Source organism: Sciurus vulgaris (assembly GCF_902686455.1).
Source record: "Sciurus vulgaris genome assembly, chromosome: 9".
NCBI lineage: Eukaryota > Metazoa > Chordata > Mammalia > Rodentia > Sciuridae > Sciurus > Sciurus vulgaris.
In genome coordinates, this window is record NC_136469.1 from 41659802 (window position 1) to 41678644 (window position 18843).

Below are 18843 nucleotides of genomic sequence, written 5' to 3' on the forward strand. Positions count from 1 at the left end.
TACTTTTTTCCCGAAAGATGATTTTTCCTTAAGATTCTATACTTGGTCATCTCTTATTACTCTATAAATCTTTTGCATGGCTGATCTCACATCCTTTCATTTGCATGAGAACTACAGGATGAGGACTTTAAAATCTACTGCTCAGATGACCTGTGAAACATCTGTATGTTCCATGTGCCCATTGATAAAGCTGAAATTTTATGATTTATCATGACCTTCATGATGATCATATCCCTCTTTATTGTTGGTATTATCAGCAATTATTCACTTATGATAAAAATCATATTATCCTTGATTATATTCTGTTTTATCTCCATTTAAACATTTATTAAATTGTTCAATTTTGTCTTTTAAATAATTTTTAAAAAGCATCCTTCTTTCTTAGTTCTTATTCCTGTTTTCTATTTTCAAGAAATAGTCATCTGAAACACTGCCACAACCTCCCAAATCATCATAAGGCTACAGACTTGCCTTCAAACTCTTTCCTATATACTCAGTAGATTCTGGTACATCATGCATGCTATAGACTGCTGTATTTCTTACATAAATACTATTGGACTTACCTTGTTTCAAGTTATCTACCAATTTATCTTCCCCACAAAATAGTGAACATATTAAGAGAAGAGCTGTGCTTTATCATTGAGTCCCTAGTACCTGCCTCTGTGTCTGGCATGTGATATGGCCATATAAAGTACTAAATAGATGCTCAGCTCAACATGCTTTTCTAACACTACACTCTCTCCAGCCCCCTTTTACAAAGAAATTGAAATCATTATCATTATGATTCTACCTATATACCACCAAAAGTATTACACATATGGTACATACTTAAAAGGTATAGAAAGAAAGAATGAATATTATATTCTCAGGGCAACTGTCTGAAATGAATAGGTATTTTGAGATGCCATCACAGAGGCAATTAAGAAGTACTTTAAAAACCCAGATAATTCAAAACATGTTTAAAGCCTTCAGATGGCTTAGAAAATATCTTCCTATACAAATGCAAGCAATTCATAAAGTACACGTTAAATTCTTTAATATGAATAGAAAGCCTTTCATTTTTTTATATTCCTAAAAACTGACTTAACCTTTAGAGTGCAAAAGGCACTTTGTAGTTCATAAAATATTAGGGCATTTCATACAAAGCTCAGAGTTTTATTTAGCATATTTTTAAATGCCGTATCAATATATTTGGGGGAGTCTAAAACTTTCATAGAAAAAATACATATAAATTGCAAATGTTTTCCATAACAATAATTTGAAAAATTAGAAGGAAAATTATATTATTATTTGTGATAAGAATATTTGTAATCTTCAACCACGTAATGAATGCTTAAATTACGAGCTTCCTTTTAAGTTAATACTGACAAAAGCAAGTTTCAAAAGATTTAATAAATCCAAATAAAACTTTCATATATTAATTAATTTCTACTATGGATATTTTTTCTTTTTAATGTTCACATGCTTTTAAAGGAAAAGTAAATGGGTCCTCTGGTATCCTTAGCTCATCTAAGTAGTTCAATTAATATTAATATTGTTTGCCAGAAACTCAGTGATTAGAGAAAAGAGACAACATTTTCAAGATGTATTCTTTGGACATTTCCTATTTCTGGAAAACCAATAATATTGTATAACAGAGATGGATTCCTATAGCATTTTTAATAGGAAACTAAGATAAATGTAGCTAATCTTAATTGTGACTTTTATTAACATTAAACAACCATCTAATTATTAATAATAAACTACCTTTAAATGACTGCTTTCTGTTTAAGGGAAGCAGTTTTATACAGTAAGAAATGTAATATAATTTAAGTGTAGCATAATACAATCCATGCATGTACTAGAAGTGTACACAAAAATCAAGTTACATCCTTATGTTTGTACATATAATAAATATGCTGTATACTTGTACCTCCCCATATTTTTCAGTTTCAAAAAACATATTAAGAGAAAATGACTTATATATTTGACTTTCAAAAATATTGAACTTACTACTTAAGAGATCTGCAAAACAAATTCACTTTAATGTCACATTTAAATGCACTGAGTTGCAGATTAGGCAGTTTTCCAAGGTGGATAATTTCTAGTAAGCAACTAAACAAAATCATTTCTACTCTGTAATTACAAATAGATATGGAAAACCATTTCAGGATCCTGCAATATTCAATCTTTTAGTTCAACTTTTATTTTTCTTGATTTAAAGGGAAATATACTATCTACTTAGGTGATATAAGGTGAGAGACATGGTAGCCAATTATAGTAGCCCGTCCCAGACTTTTCCAATAAAATATTAGTCCTGTGTCCTAGAAAATTCCTTAGTTCTAGTTCAAACCAGGACAGTTGTTAATGCTCTTGAGATATGAACTAAACTTTCAGATAATAGAGCCTTACCTTAACATCGTTGGTGTTCATTCTGGTTCCCTCCTTTCCCACAAATATATCATCAATGTCAACGAGAATATACCTGTCCAAAGACAGTGCCAGCTTCTTCCCTGACAAGAAGGAGATGGCATCTATGAAGATGAGTTTGTGCAGCCAAAAGTTCAAGTTGTTGCCAAAAAGAACTCTCTGAATTCCATCATGAACCCCCAAGTCATGTATGATAGTGGCAAAAAAAGCACCTTTAGAAATGGGAGGAGAAAGATTTTCTGGGGTCTTTACTTTAGCAAATATTACTGGTTGGTAGGCTGAGTGATTAATTTGAAAAACCGTCCAGTCAGTTCCAGGTAAAGAACCCTTTTCAAGCTTAGATGATTTGGTCACACGAAGCAATGGAGAATGAGGATTAATACAACAATCTTTCACTGCAAGGTTTCCATATATAGAAAATGGGAAACCTTTTAACTGAAAGCTCTGAAGACTCTTCTCACTAGTTCTATGGAATCCAATGACACCCACACCATACTCTACACAGTATTTATCTAAAAGGCTTCGATTCCAAGAGTCCATATTTATGTATTTTAAAATATTCTCATAAATAATGAGAACATATTTGCCTTTAGTTTTGTCTGTAAGTGCTGGGAGATCTCCTTTTCCAGCAGCAATTTCGATGTGATATTGGAATCTACTTGATTCGAGAATCATAATGATATCTTGACCAAGGGATGAGTATTGGCTCTCCACAAACACAAGGACTATGGGGTCTGTCCTTGAGGCATCAAAAAGCTTCATTGTCTTCACTTCTGTAAGCCTATATGGGAGGTGATGGAGGTCACTGCAGTCCACTTCTGAAGTCACTTCAGAGAGTTCATTTTCCTGTTTGTAGCCGCTGTACAGGTAGTAAGCAGAAATAATAATGCTCACCATACAAAAAGTGGCAAGCAAAATAACCGTCCTTTGAAAGTGTCTGTGAAGCTTCATGATAAAACTCATGCTGTATAGATTTTCCTTGACTATTCCAACAGAAGCACCATTTAAAAAGTAAAATAAAATATGATGTTACAGCTCTTTTCCCAGTCTCAGTCAATAGTTTATGTCACCATTGCAGCACATTTGAATTGCTTGATTAGGACTTACAGGAAATACAGTCTGAAAACAGAATAAAACAGAATAGAATACAAAACATTCAGTCCACAGTATGAAAATGAGCAAATTTTTACACTGTTTAGTGGCAGACTAGGAAGCAGGTGAACTGCTATAGAGGTCAGAAAACCTCCCATTCCTTCTCCCAGATCTGGATGAGGACAAAGGAGATATGGAATGAGGAAAAGGGTACCAGTGACCTCAGGGTCACTATCCCTAATACAGAAAAACATTGGTCTTTGAGTCACACTCTGGCGATAATAGAGCCCTAACACCATAGAATGTTACCTGAACCATATGTTGCCAATTCCTATCATCCAGATGAATACCATATATTGCATATTCAAGTTATTTATGTTTAATTACACACACTAAAAGTTCACAAAAGTCTAGACATGTCTCATTAGGTGGCACAATTAAAGCAATAGTCTTTTGTTTTTAAAATGTTAATATAAAGAATTTTATCATTCAGTATACATTTCAAATTAATTAGAAAAACAACCTTAAAATAGTTGCTTTCATTAGACTAACCCTTTCAAAATACAGATATTGTCCCACAACCCAACTGATAATTTTAGAACCGTATATTAACATGGCTAGGTTTTTGTGAACAGAAAATTACATTTAAAATGAATGTGAGGAGTGAAATACTTCCTAGGGTCATTTAGTTCTGGTGTATCTTAGTGTGCACTGTGGAGAGGCTGGTAATCACATACTGGAGCATATGTACCTACACATCCATTTTCTCTATCATTCTGTTTCTGCTTTTGGGGAAAAAATCTCCATCATTATATGAAAAATGACTATAAAAGTGGTTTATTAACAATGAAAACAACTGAGATGTCATCAAACACCTTATTATGCAATAATTTCAAACCCATTTCAAATTTTAGTAACCTCTGACAATTTAGCAACTGAAAATAACTAGAAGCATGGACACATCTTAGACTTTGGGGGAGTCTTATGCAAGGAAATGTTATGTAACATAAAAAACTTAAGAAAAGTCTCACCGTTGTGCATAAGACAGGCTAACAGACAGCAAACACTGGTGGAAAACACTGATATTTGCCATAAGTTTAGCATTCACTGTACTTTTGCTTCTAAATTGCCATTTTGTCACCAATATCTTCCAAATAAATTAATGAGGTTAAAATAAATAATCACCAATATCTCTAGAATTTAAAATTCTGTAATATTCTGTGAAAAAAGCAGTGAACAGTATTTTAAATGATATATGTTTACCTTTATGAATAATATAAATATTCTGAAATATAACAGAATATTCCTGATATTTGTATTGTAAATTTATATTATTGCTTATTATTTAGGGTATCTATGTCATTCATTCAAATATTTATAGAGTATCTTTTTGTTTAAAATGCACATGTTCAGCATAATGAATTTCTTTGAAATGTTCTAAATTTTAAAGCACAGACAGTGACTAAAATCAAAATATTTGGGTTGTGTATAATAGGCAAGTAACTATGATGGAATAATAAGAGAGAGAGAATATACTAAGTGGGGAAGTTTGTAAAATGCCATAGGGAGATAGCATCTGGGCAAAACCTTGAAAGAGTAATTTGAATAAACACTTGAGATGTTGGGGATGTTATAGAGGCAGAAGTGAGCACAATATTGAGTGAAGGACCTGAATGAAAAGTAGAAGGTACGAGTAAGGAATACTTAAAAAATAAATTTTACCCAGTTTATGAAGAGGTTTGATACAAAGAACTTCATAGTTAGGAAAGCTCACAGGAAAACATTACACTTCCCTGATTAGGGAACAAACATAGTAACAGGAACATTTTTCAGGAATTAGAATTAATCAGCAACATGGAGGATGTCACAGAGTTGAGTCTGGCCAGCCAATAAAGATCCAATGTAGGCTCATTCCTCACCATGTAATCATGAAATGTTAATGATCATTGAAAAGAGAATGTGGGGAAGTGATAAGTCTGAGGGACACTTCAGCTTTTGCTGAAGAGTACTTGGTATGCCATGTGAGGTTTGTGCGCAGCTTGACTGCTATGGAAAATGCCATCAAGTGATTTGACATGCTTTAAAATAAAGCTACTATAAAGGATAACACTGTACTCTTTTAAACAAGCTTAGTATAGGCCTATGTGTAACTTAAGCAAATGAAAACATTATCTGAACAATGGAGAGTTTTCATTTTAACTATAGTCATTTCATTTTGATAAATAATTACACTTTTGAGTTGGTTACATGTTTATGAATATGATATTCTAAAGTTTAATGGCAGTATACAAAAATCTCACATCTTTCCCTGTCTACTTCTCAATTTCAACTGTGAAATGTTTTTGACTGGATATGAAATGTATTGCTCCCTTTTGCAATTCATACAACATTTCCCAATTTGTTTGCTTTGTCAGAAGCAAAAGATATGTAATCATACTGTTCTTATCGTGATGAGGGAGAGTGGTGAGGAGTATTTCCACTCACTATTTAGAACTGATATAAAGAATCATCAAAGTTATATTTTCTGTTAACAGGTATAAAAAGTTAAAGGACATTTCTTTTCCATTCAACTTTTCAACTTTTTTTCTGATGCCAAAGGGAATTCCACTTTATGTCCCTGAGGGTAGGACTTGGTCTAACAAATTTAAATAGATACATTAAGTTTCCCCCATTTTCTGAAAACTATTTTTATCTGCACTTTTCACTTGGCAGTGGCCAACTTTAGTCTCTGGTGTGGACTCTCAAAATGTATTGTTTATATTCATCCAGAAATAATTGTTTCATCTTTTCTCCTATGTTAGTATTCGTTCTGAAAACCCCAGGATGGACTTCTAGAGTGGATGTCATTGTAGGAGCAGGCAGAGGCAAAGACCCTACCTTCCTCTGAGGGGAGACATCACTAAGGCAGGTATTAAGGTAGACAATTAAGTTTCTCCACACAGTTTCTCCCTATGAAAAAATTTCTGGCCTTCTAAACTTGGAAAGACCCAATAGGTACACAAGGTGATTGTGCAAAGTATCTCTCCTTTGTACTTATTGCAGTAATTATAATTAAAATTTTGTTAAAGTCATTCTTTCTTTGTTCCAGGCACAGAGTAAGAACCCCAAGACTATTAATGGAATTTATTGAATATAATGGCATGTTATGCCTACCAGTTTATTTGATACTTCTATTTTATTCTAATGACATAACTTTTACTGTTAGACATTACTATAAATATAATTATCGTTACTCAAAAATTTGACAGACTTAGCATCTGCTTTATTGTATAAATATAAATTATAGTACCCAACATGTGATAAATTTAATACAATATCTATAAAACTTTGGCCACTAAAGATACCTATCGATTAATCATTCTATAATCAGTCATTAAGTAGTTATTGAAAAACTTCTTTGAGATCAGTGCTGTACTCAGTTTCAGGGTCACATGAGGAATATTAAGAATGAATCTTGCCTCTATAAAAACGGACTCTATTGAGGGAAATGAGCCTTGTAAACCAACAACCAACATTATGTTGCACATAATAAACTGTGACTTATGTTGTAAGACTATGTTACAGGTTTCAGAAGAAAGAGTGTATGTGAGTGTGTGTGTGTGTGTGTGTGTGTGAGAGAGAGAGAGAGAGAGAGAGAGAGAGAGGGAGAGGGAGAGAGAGAGGGAGAGGGAGAGAGAGAGAAGGAGATATTAGTAAAGCTTAGGAAAATCAGTGGCAGTTTCTAATGGTGCCTAAGAAGACACTGCATGGTGGGTAAGGCCTGGATATGAGGATGGGAAAAACAGCATGCAAAAAAACAAACAAACAAAAACCAACCAGCCATAGTGAAGAATTAAAATGGTTATAGTGAATTTGCCTGAATGAGAATAAACTATGGGGCATGAGTTAAAGTGAAATCGAACATAACATTTGATTAAAAGAATGCTGCAGATTAATGAGTGCCCTTGGTAATAACTGTGAAGTACAAGAATATTGACATGGAAATAGCATTAAAAATATTTAAACAGAGAGAAACAACAAAAATAGTGTTCACAGATGATTAGTGTAGCAGTGACATCCAGAATGGACAAAAAGTAGAAATGTGAACACAGTGTATGCTACAAAGTGAAGAAGTAGAGTCAAGATAGTCCTAATCAAGGGGCTACAGTAGCAATCCATGTGAAAGGTGGTGTAAGTCCAAACTAAAGTAGTCCTCAAGATGAACAGAAATGAAAAGATACTTGGGAGGAAAAAAGAAATTATAGCTGGAGAAGATGGCAGGCTTGTTTTACAAAATAAAGTTGCCAGTCTTAGAGATAGGAGCTCAGATGAAAATTAGCTTGTGATATACATTTCAGGTGCAGGCAGGTGAAGTAACTAAATGATATATGATCAGAAAGCAACACCACAATGTTTAATGAACTAATCGAATATAGACAAATTCAAGCAGATCACTTACACTGATAGGTCACTGGCAAATCTCAATGTGCTATGCAAACCCAGTTCCTCAGGAAAGCCTTTCCTGACTATATTCACTCACTCCACCACTGCCTTTACCCTCATTGGAGCCTTTATCACAAATCTTGCTAAATAGTATAAGTTTAATGTCCCTCTTCCTTGTTAAACTCAAATTGCCAAGGCTCCTATTATTTCCATTAATTTTTCAAATAAGAAACTGTATAAAAGCATTTTTAAAAACTAACAAGATCAAGAGGTAAACACTTCAGTATAGTGATGATTGTGTTCTGGCAGTGTCCTCACAAAAATACAAGTAAAATTACAGACCTTTGCTTGATCAGGAGGTTTCTTTGAGTAACTTAAGAACAAGCACACTGGCCTGCATGCCAGAGTTTCCATGACTGAAACTGCCTTGATCATCACTACAGGACTGATGACTATGGTTGAATTCCTCTCCCTGTACAAATTATAAGAAGAATATGCTGAATGACCAGGAAACTACATATTGTTGATTAGAAAATCAACAAACCACTGTTTATTCAAGAGTAGATGCTCTTAAATAAACACAGGTACAGAAAAGTCTGGAGCAGTTATAAACATCACCACTTAATCAGAATTTCCTCTAAGGCATACTGAAGGAAATAACATCAAGACAGGAAGTAGAATAATAAAAACAGCCTCATTAACAACCTTAATACAATCTTTATATGTGAAAACAGTGTGTTAGATCCTTTAGAGGCTTGCCTAAGATGTCACAACTAGTAGAGGTGGAATTGAAATTTGAACTCTGACAGCCTGCATCAAAGATACCATACACTTGGGAAGACAACTGCCACATCCCACTCCCTTCCCATGTTTAGTTATATATAAGAAAGGATATTGGGCAGTTATTACCTTTAGGTCCTGAAGAATCCTCCAATGAAAAGAGGCATACTATGGTAGCTAGTTAAATGGCTTTAATGAATATTATTAAATAAACCTAAAATGTCTTAGAAAAGAGCCTGACATAAAATGAGCAATCAAAATTTATTGTTATTATGGTGATTATCTTAGAAATAACGACAGAGAAATATCCTGAAAATGGTCAGTGAAAGTGCACTAAGGGTTTATAAAAGGCAGTTATAAGCATTTTCATATAAGTAGAATTACAGGAACCACAGAATCCATTCTTGGTCCAGAGATCTAAATTCAGATGGGTCTCTGAGCAACAGAGAAGGTTTAGTCACAGGTATAACCAGCAACATATCCTGGGGCTTCTTATTCCTCACTGTTTTCTCAGAGAAGTCACACACTCCCTGGTTTTCATTACCATCTACTCTTCAATAAGTTCCACATTTTGTTACTCAGGACTCCTCCATCAAAGCTCTAGGACTTCAACTGACCTAACAACCTGATAAAGCAGCAATGGCAAATCACATTGTATTCTTTGTTATTAAACACTGGCACTGTTGAGCTTCACTGAAATCATGTAACAAATTCAACCTATCCACAATTGAATTTATGATTTTTCCTTCTCAAATCACCATTTTCTCTCCACAATCATCTGATGTCATTCTTGACACCTTATTTTAATTCAACCCTAATTTAAATAAGCCTAAGACTTCTCACTTCCATTTCCCCAAAACTCACTGGATCCAGTGCACTTCCATTATTTTGCAGGCAACATTACTCACTTGATCTACTACAACTAATCTTACCACAAATATTCTTGGATCCCTCTAACTTTTTTCAGTGGGGCATTAAAATCCAAATTTCTATGCATGCTCATGAGACCCTATGTGATAGTCTTCCCACTTTCACCCCTCAGACCAGAGTAGATGGCATGCTCCTCTTGCACATTCCAGGCAAGTAGGTCTTTCAGTTCCTTGAAAAGGTCCAATCTCTTTCCTATATCAGTGCTTCTCATATGTTGTCATGTTTGTCTGAAAATAATTTACTCTGTTTCTTCATCTGATTTCTTCCTGTAAAGTCTATGGTTCCAGGATCCTTGCTTCACCACTCTTCCTCGTTCCCCTAGACCTGTAAAACCTCCTGTTAAACACTTAGACCACCTCTACCTCTGTAGCATATTTCACCAACATGTGATAATTTGCATAATCTTTATCCATAAATGGGAGCATCTGTAAATACTTCTTTATTCTTAATGTCTAACACAGTGCTTAATGTAAGAATGTATTATATTTGAATATTTGTAGAATGAGTAAAGCAAAGGCCTTCACTAAATTTTATAAATAGCAGTTGCATTCACAAACTAGGGCAACATTCCAGTCAAACCATCCTCCATGAATCTGAACCTCCATCAGTCATATTGGCCTCAAACAGTCAGAAAAATAATATAAACATTGTGAACAGCACTGACCATCTTGACCAGAGTCATAAATCAGGCACATCCTGGATGTGCCTTTCACTGAATCTTACTCAAATATCTGTTTTTCTCATTCTTAGATTTTTCAGAATTCATTGTGACTAGTGTTGCTTTGCAGTGTAACTGTTTTTTTAAAACATTCCACCAATAAAATACTAGCCAATATTTAATAATTTACCATTAATAAAAGGCAGAGGTAACAATTTTTTTTTTTTTGGAATCACAGGATATATTCCATATATATAGTGAAGAGCTGAATATATACAAACACACAATTTGTAAAGTACTGCATTAGCCACGAGAGGAATTACCTACTTGTCAATGTAACCTATCTTTTCTCTTTCACTAACATCCACCATCATCCCAGAGTAAAAATCAATTTCTAAATGAAATAGAATCATGTTAAAGTTGGCAGTACAAGAAATGTGAAAAAAGATTACCATCTGGAAAATGAGTATTAATAACTAAAGAACTTCAGGTTCTAACATAAATAAAAGATATTTAAAAGACCTCAACAGAATTCCTCAAAATTAGCAATATTTTATAGCATTGAAAAATATATTTGGAGGCTTCAAATGCATTACATGAATTTGCTAAAAGCAATTTAGTAATATTAAAAACTGACAAATAACATGGTTTTCTTTGGGAAAAACTGTGTGAAACTGTGTCATGTTAAATGAACCCTGTGGTAGGCAAGAAAGAAGCTGATTTGTGTGGAATAAAACCAAAAAATATACTGTCTTTAAAACTGGGAATTTTAAAAAATGGATGGGAGAAAAGCTACACATGGGGGCATTAACTTTGTTAGGTACATTAAATAGAAAATGATTATTGTAATGTTCACTCCCTCTTTGTATTTAGAAATTATAAAAGAAATAATACATTTTGTTGACCTCCCTTAGTGTTATGGCATGAGGTGAGGCGAAAGAAGAAAACTCTTTTGCTGCTGTTTGCTGTTTGTTCTACCTGTATGACATAAGGGGGGGAATGTCTGCCTATTTCCTCTTAGATTGTGCTAGAAAAGGCACACTTAATACCAGGGCAATGTCAACGCAGTTTTAAGCAACAGAGTGTAAACCAAAGCTCTCACTCACGACCTGGGCCATAAGATGTAAAGTTTGAGATCAGGCAGATTTCATTAACTAGAGAAAGAAAAAAAAAATCAACCTTCACAAAGATGATGACACGAAAAAGGGCAGAAAAAAAAAAAATAACAGTGGATAAATTTGATAGGGAGACCTGAGGATTGTAGGTTCTGATTCTATTTCTCTCATTCTATGAGTACATCAATGAAGAGGTCAGATTTAAAAATTCCTGTTTCTTTGGGCACCTCTTAAACAAGTGATACTCACACCAGTTGGGGTAACAAGAAAAGAGAAAGAAATAATCAAAACACGACTATTCATATTTCATTAGTGGAGATCCTACATTTAATTTTCCTGGGCACTGCTTCATTTCATCACTGGTACAAATGTAAGTGCTTATTAAATACCTCTAGAAGGAATGGATGATTATTTAAAATGCAGGGGTAGAAGTTGCAGAAATGCTCAGAGTGGTTCATGGATTGCCTATAATATATTAAGAAGCATATCAAGCATGAATATTTTAGAGAAAATGTAACATCGTGGCTAAAGGCATGTTTATTTGAAGCCAGACTCAAGTTCGAGTATCAGCTCCACAACTTGCCAGGAATGTAATCTTAGACAGGTAGGTGATCACTCAGTGTCTCACTTTTCTCGTTTTTGAAATGGAATACTATTTACCTCAAATAATCTTTGTGAAGACTAGATGAGTTTGTACAATGTAAATATTCTATGAGTGTTAATTTAACGGCCCACATCTCTACTAGTAAAAACCTCAAAAAAAGTATTTATCAACAAGTTAAATTTTATATTATTCTATAATGCTTCTTCATATGTATTTGTCCTATTTTCCAGATCAATTTCTATAGTTTTAGACAGAAAACAGAACATGTAAGAGTCTTTGATATATTCATTCTGCAGATGAGGAAACCAAGCCCCAAAGCCCACAAGGGGGCTGCCCAAAAACACCATCTCTCATGGCAGAGCCAGACCTAGAATCCATTCTACTTTCATGTTATTTTCAAATACCATAATCAAAAAAAGATTAAAAATTGAAATGTAGGTCAGATGGATGGGCATCATTGACATGATTAAGGACTGTAGAATAGAACTACAATACTTGATATTTAAGCTCTTAGTTAGTGGCAGATATTAAAGAGTTACAGCTATAAATTATTCATAAGAGATTATGTGAAATGATATAAGCATTAATTGTAGTAGGGCTGAACTTTTTTTTTTTAGTCATGTGATTTACATGAAATTTATGAAAATGTTTATAGAGTAACTATATAGTAACTTTATAGAGTAAATATTGTTAAGGGATAAATCACTTGTGATATCCAGGTACCTAAGGATATAAGTTTTATTAAAACCAGACAAACCAACGGACTCTAAAATCAATTTTTGCTACAATTCTAAGAGAAACTTCAGTAATAAAATAATTTCAAGTGTTGTTCAGACTAATTATCATTATATTGCAGGCTGCTACTTTTGTGGTCTGGTAGCAACCCTTCATTCTCACACATTCTCAGTTCATGCATTTCAGTGTGAATGCTTATCACCACATGGGGTAGTAAAGTTCTACTGCTTTTCCCCATTGTCTAACTATTAAGCTATTAGAATTTCAAGGCATTCGTGTAGTTGAGAATATTGCTTTTATTCTTAATTCTACTTCCCTCTTTTTATAGTGCATAAAAATCACAAAGTATTTACTTAAGTATACTTTTCTTTGGATATACCTTGTACCTCAACAAATGCACATTGAAGTTTAGAAGCTGGCCCTAATCAGCAAAAAGCAGCTAAGATGACCAGTTTTCAAGAAAGTCATCTAATCAGACTCTCAGAGCTAAAAGAAAAAAATTATCACCTTATTATGATTTTAAAATTTTGAAACAAGTCAACCATTTAATATTTAGATTATGACTCACAGTAACTTTTTCATCACAATGTATAATCCAGAAAAAACTCAAATATTTTGTTATCTCTTCTTTTTCTCAATAGATATTTCAGTTATACCAAAATTTAATATTTGTTGTAAACTTTGGAAATAAACACTTTTGCTCAAGAATATTTATTAGAAGAGAAAGTACACTGTAACTCAACCAAACTATAACAAATCTCTTCAGAAATAGATAAAAGTTTTGTTATTACAAACATTTTAGTAACCTGGAAAACCTTCATTCTGAAGACTACGAAGAAATATATTAACTCCTGTAACCAGTTCACATTTGTCACTTACACAAGACACAGGCCTTCTGTTTTACAATCAAGATCATAAAGAAAACAATAACCATATTGCAGAAATGGTAGATACTGGGTTAACTAGAGAAAAAGAAAAGACCTCTGCTAAGGCAATTTTTTACTATGTTCAGCACTTATTTTTAAAAAGTCTCTTTCAAATATATTTTGAAATTTCCTTCTCAAATACAAAATTGATAAGAAACTATGGGTGAAGCAAAAGGGAAAAAAAATCCCTTCAGCTGAATCAGTTTTCCTTTCATCTTTCTGCTTTCTTTTGTTGAGTAACATTGTTCAATACTTGATAACATGATATTTTCTAAGAGTGAAACAAAAAAAAAATAGGTTTGAGATCAGTTTCACACAACTTATTTTATTTCTATCTTAACAAAATATTAGAAATGTAGCTATTTATATTGCTTTGAATTGTTTTACTCAAAACTTTCAGATTATATATGTTGCTATATCCTAATATGTTTATAAAAATACACATAAATTTTTAACTTTAAATACTTTGAGGCTCAAACTGTGCCCAGATATAAGAAAAACTATGTGGGTGAACCCCTTAAAAATGTATTTGAATTGTTCCCCACCCCCTCCCCCAACTGGCCATATTAAATAGGAGATATACCTATTTTCTTTAATTTACAATTCTTAGGTTACTCATTCTTTCCAGCTACACTTAATTTTTTAATCATGTAATCTTAAAATGGTTATAAAATAAACTGCACCAAATACAAAGCTTTGTTGAGGATCATTATTGTATAGATAAGCAAGTAGCTATAGTTTAAATCTTTGATATTACTTACAAAATTCTACCACGACAAAAGATGTCATCTTTTTAACTAATGTACTGTAGGACAATTTTAAATTGTTGGCTAACTTAATCAAAATGTTCCACTTGTTAAAGAATAAAATGAGGCTCTTGTTTAATCCTGAAATTCTTGATTAATTGAAAACAAAGTTATCTCATACTAAAATCCTTACATTTATGAATAAGTTATTAATATATAGCGTAAGTAAACAGATATCCTTACCTGGAATTAAAACCCAAACAGTTCAAAATGTTGGAGAAAGTTTCAATAGATAGAAAAGAAACTGAAACTGCATCTGATACCATCGACTCGGGATTTTTTGCTTTACAAGTGGCAGCAATACCAGTCCTGGCCCAGTACCCTTGTGTTATGTAATAGCTTATTAATATTAGCCATCAAACTGCTACCAAGCTGGTGAGGCACTAGAGGGCAAGAGTGTCACATGCAAGACCCATCGTCAAGAGACCCGGCTTTGGTACCACTTCAGGAAGACAGATGCTAACTAAACTGATAAATAACAGGATGTCTGCATGCAACAACGAACTTGCAATGTTCCTCAAAGAATATTTTAAATGTCAATTTTCTGACTAGTGGAAGAGTTAACACGTTAATAAATATACATAAGCAAATAACCACACCATGTAAAACTTTCGGGATTATATTTACAAGCCCACAGTCTCTCAGGAAACTCTTTTTTCATTGTTCAAATAAACTTATTTAAAACAGAAGAGGAAAGACCGATTAACAAAACGAGTGTCAATTTCAAGACACCTTCATTTCAAGCCCCGAGAAACTTGTTCTGATCGCGGTGCCTCCTCTGGAGTACACATTTCAACTCGCCGGGTTCTGTTTCTAGCCCAGGACCTGTCCGGTCATCCATCATGATTACCTCGGGCTGCAGCGATCCGCAGGCATCCTCCTTCCGGGGTCCTCGGCCTCCCGGGCTTCCAGAGGCTGCCCTACGGTCCCGGCGGCGCGGTACTCCAGCCCGGTAGGGACGACTCGCGGGCGATCCTCCCCTTTGCCCGCCCCGCGTCCCCGCCGACCCAGTCGGTGGGCGACGCCGACTGGGTGGTCAGTACCGGCCGCGCCTTTCGGAGAGTGGCTGCCGGGCCAGCCGGGCGGCCGCGCCGGATCCTCCTGCGCTCGCTAGCCTGCAAACCGTATCCCCGGGACCCGCCTGGCCGCGCCGCCGCCGCCGCCGCCGCCCTCACGCTGCCTCCCGGGGCGGGCTCCGCCGCCGCCTCCCCGCTCACAGCCCGCGCGCACCCGCCGGGGAAGGGGCGGAGGCGGGAACCTCGGACGCGAGCAGCCTCCATCCGCGCCACCCATCCACCAGGGTGGCCACGCTGATCTGGCCGCTGCGGCCTCGTGGAGACCCTGGGGTCCTTCCCTAGGCTTCACGTTCTGAACGCCCCTCCGAAAGGATTGTTGAAAGCTGGGTTGTGCCGCCAAGGAAATGGTTGCGGGCCTCTAAGCGACAGAGGATGGTAGGGTGCACCGGCATGATCCCCTGCCATTGGCACTGGACAGAGCAGCGCGGCGGGCTGCTGCAAGGTTGTATGCTCAGAGTGTCCTGTGTTCATCAGCTTTCTGAAGGTCCCTGTGTATCCCCAGTCCCTGAAGGCAAGTGGAAGGTCAGCAAATGAGATATTTCGGAGACGATAGTTTGGATTCAAGTTATGCTCTCCGAAACTATAGTTTGATTAGGAGCCTAAATTGAATGATTGCTTTAAAATCTCATTTGACTCCGCTAAAACACGTGAGAGTTTTAGTTAGTAGCATCTACTAATGAACCTGTAGTGGACGTTTGTGATTTTATTTCCCAGTACTCATTCCTCTATAGAAAGAATACCCCTGTTATTTTGGAGGATGCAACCACCATCCTACTCCTCAATCCATTTATTTCAGGTGATATTACTATCTGCTCTGACTTGTTAGGGCAGGGTGACCTACTACTCAGGTCTGGCCAGTGATAGCCATGTCTTCTTCCTGCTACTGGGATTGGCGTGTGACCAAGACTAGGTGATCAAATACAAAAAGGAATCATTCTGGGGGTAGGTTTTACCTTCTTTGAACAAATAGACTCTTCAGGGTTTTGCACAGTGAAGATCTGAGCTTAGACCTTCTGTGCCAATGTGCAGTCAGAAAGTGAAGCCAATGTTCAAGAGAGGCAGACCTGGCAGTTGGAAAAAAGAAAAGCCCAGATGGAGATTGTTTAACCCAGAATTTTGTTATGGCTGAAACAAGTTCTACATCTGGCTATTTTCATACATGAATCAGTAAATTCACATTTGGCTTAAACAGGTTGGACTAAATTTTCTATCCAATGGAACTCAAAGAGACCCAAAGGATATAGAAATCAAAGATTTGGGTTGTTTAACTTTACGAAGACTTTGGATATGTAGAAGATTCTCAATTACATCACAATATCTTTGAATTAGAATTTCTTCAAGGCTACAAAGTTGTATATTTTTCTTGCTCAGTGTATAGAAGAGTATACAAAGTAACTGAAACCATTGCTCCTTCTGGGAGCATACGGAAATGTCAGTAAGGTAGAATTCTTTGGCCCGATGCCATGTATCAGATTGATTTTATTCATTTTAGTTGGAGGCTCCCTTGAGAGTCCTTTATTTATGAGGAATTTTAGGAACCTACATGGGCTGGGGATTTACTTAAGTGACAGAGCACTTTCCTAGCATGTACAAAGTCCAGGGTTCAATTCCTAGCACCACAAAAAATTTTTTTTAAAAAAAAGTTAAAAAAGAAAAAGAAAACTTTCAATATTTTTACACTTTACATATTTACTCTAGAGTGCCTACTCTATCTTCAGAGCATCAATAACATTCATTATTTTAAGTTGTCTAAAAATTATTGAATACCTACTAAATGGTTCTGGGAATAGAATATTACAGAAAAAAAAAAAAAAAAAAGGAAGGGAAAGAAAAAGCAGAAACATTTCTTGTCCTTCAGTAGCTTTTAATGTACTGATTAAGGGAAAGGAGTTTGGGCTCTTCCACGAGATTTCAGTGAATGGACAGGATTTGTAAGTCTATACATTTCTGAATGTTTCAAAGTGCATAGGTGTACTTACGAATGCATTCACATTTCTTCTTTCTTTTTCTTTCTTTTCTGCAAAACAAAAACAAAAAAAAAAAACTCTTTTCTACAGAATAAGACACAATGTATTTATGACTATATTTTGGGAGTTTCTTTTGTTAGGTTGGACTGGAGGCATAATCAAATTTCCCATTGCTTTGGGGAGAGTTGCTGCCTTCACCAGCTTCTGCTACTTTCAACCATACCTCTGGAAGTATAAACAGCTGATGCCATCTTTTCCCATGACATGGTCAAATCTTAGCTTTATTCCAGAAGTTTCCATCTGTACAAATGGAACATTTAAGCTACAGAAATATAACTGCCTCTAGGTCTCCTTGCAGATATTTCTTATAAAAAATAAAAATAAGCAAAGTTGAATTTGCAATGTAAAAGTCCCATGATAATTTATAAACCACCCAAAATTGAAACCTTAGCAGACTAGATTGGAGCAGTAATTTTCAAACTTTAGTGCACATCAGTATTACCTGGAGGGTTCATTCTGTCATTGGTTGCTGGGCCCCACCCCTCAGTGTTTCTGATTCAGATCCAGGTTGAGGCCTGAGAATTTGTGTTTTACTAAGCGACAGGTTACACAAATGCTGCTTATCTGAGAACACACTTCAAGAACTGTTGGATTAGAGCTTCTTCAGAACACAGAGTATATTTTTGTATATTTTTTTATTTGTTCTTATTAGTTATACATGTCATTCTATATGACAGCAGAATTCTTTGACATTTTATACATATATGAAGTATAACTTTCCATTCTTTTGGATTGTACCTGATGTGGAATTACATTGGTCATGTATTCATATATGCATAGGAAAGTAATGTCCAATTCATTCTATCTTTCCTACTCTCATTCTCCATCCCTCCCCCTCATTCTCCTTTGTCTAATCCGAAGTACTTCTATTCTTCCCTATGCCCCCTCATTGTGAGTTAGCATCTGCATATCAGAGAACATTCAGCCTTTTATATATTTTTATAAATGAACATTTATTACTGTAAACTACTTCCCTGTTTTCTTAATCATAATAAACAATAAATTCAGTATTTTAATTGTTTTTGCATAAAATCATTTAAATAAGGAAAAGAAAATTACATTTAAAAATAGAGAGATTTTAGAATGGTAAAAACTAGCAAGATAGGGGTAACAGGTGAGTGAAACCTCCTCAAGACTTCTGCAGTCCCTGGTTCATTTTCATTTTCTTGCACATCAACCTACATTTAGTATACACTAAAGAAAAGGAAGATTTTTTTTCTTAAGAGGTAATGGTTTATACTGTCCCTGCTGAATGAAATCACC

General features: G+C 35.2%; 1 protein-coding gene across 2 annotated transcripts in view; it reads right to left on the reverse strand.

The window, feature by feature from the left end:
* LOC306669957 (bifunctional heparan sulfate N-deacetylase/N-sulfotransferase 3) overlaps positions 1-15695 on the reverse strand; it is a 190430-nt gene extending 174735 nt beyond the window's left edge. The window contains exons 1-2 of one of the 2 annotated variants that reach the window (XM_079154208.1): positions 15328-15695; positions 2392-3528 (exon numbers count right to left, since the gene is read on the reverse strand). In XM_079154208.1, the coding sequence (XP_079010334.1) occupies positions 2392-3372 (981 nt within the window). In that variant the 5' untranslated portion in view covers positions 3373-3528; positions 15328-15695. Of the gene's footprint in view, positions 1-2391; positions 3529-14660; positions 14785-15327 lie in introns of those variants that run through there. The other variant, XM_079154207.1, reaches the window with a different exon arrangement.
* Positions 15696-18843: the final 3148 nt, after the last annotated feature.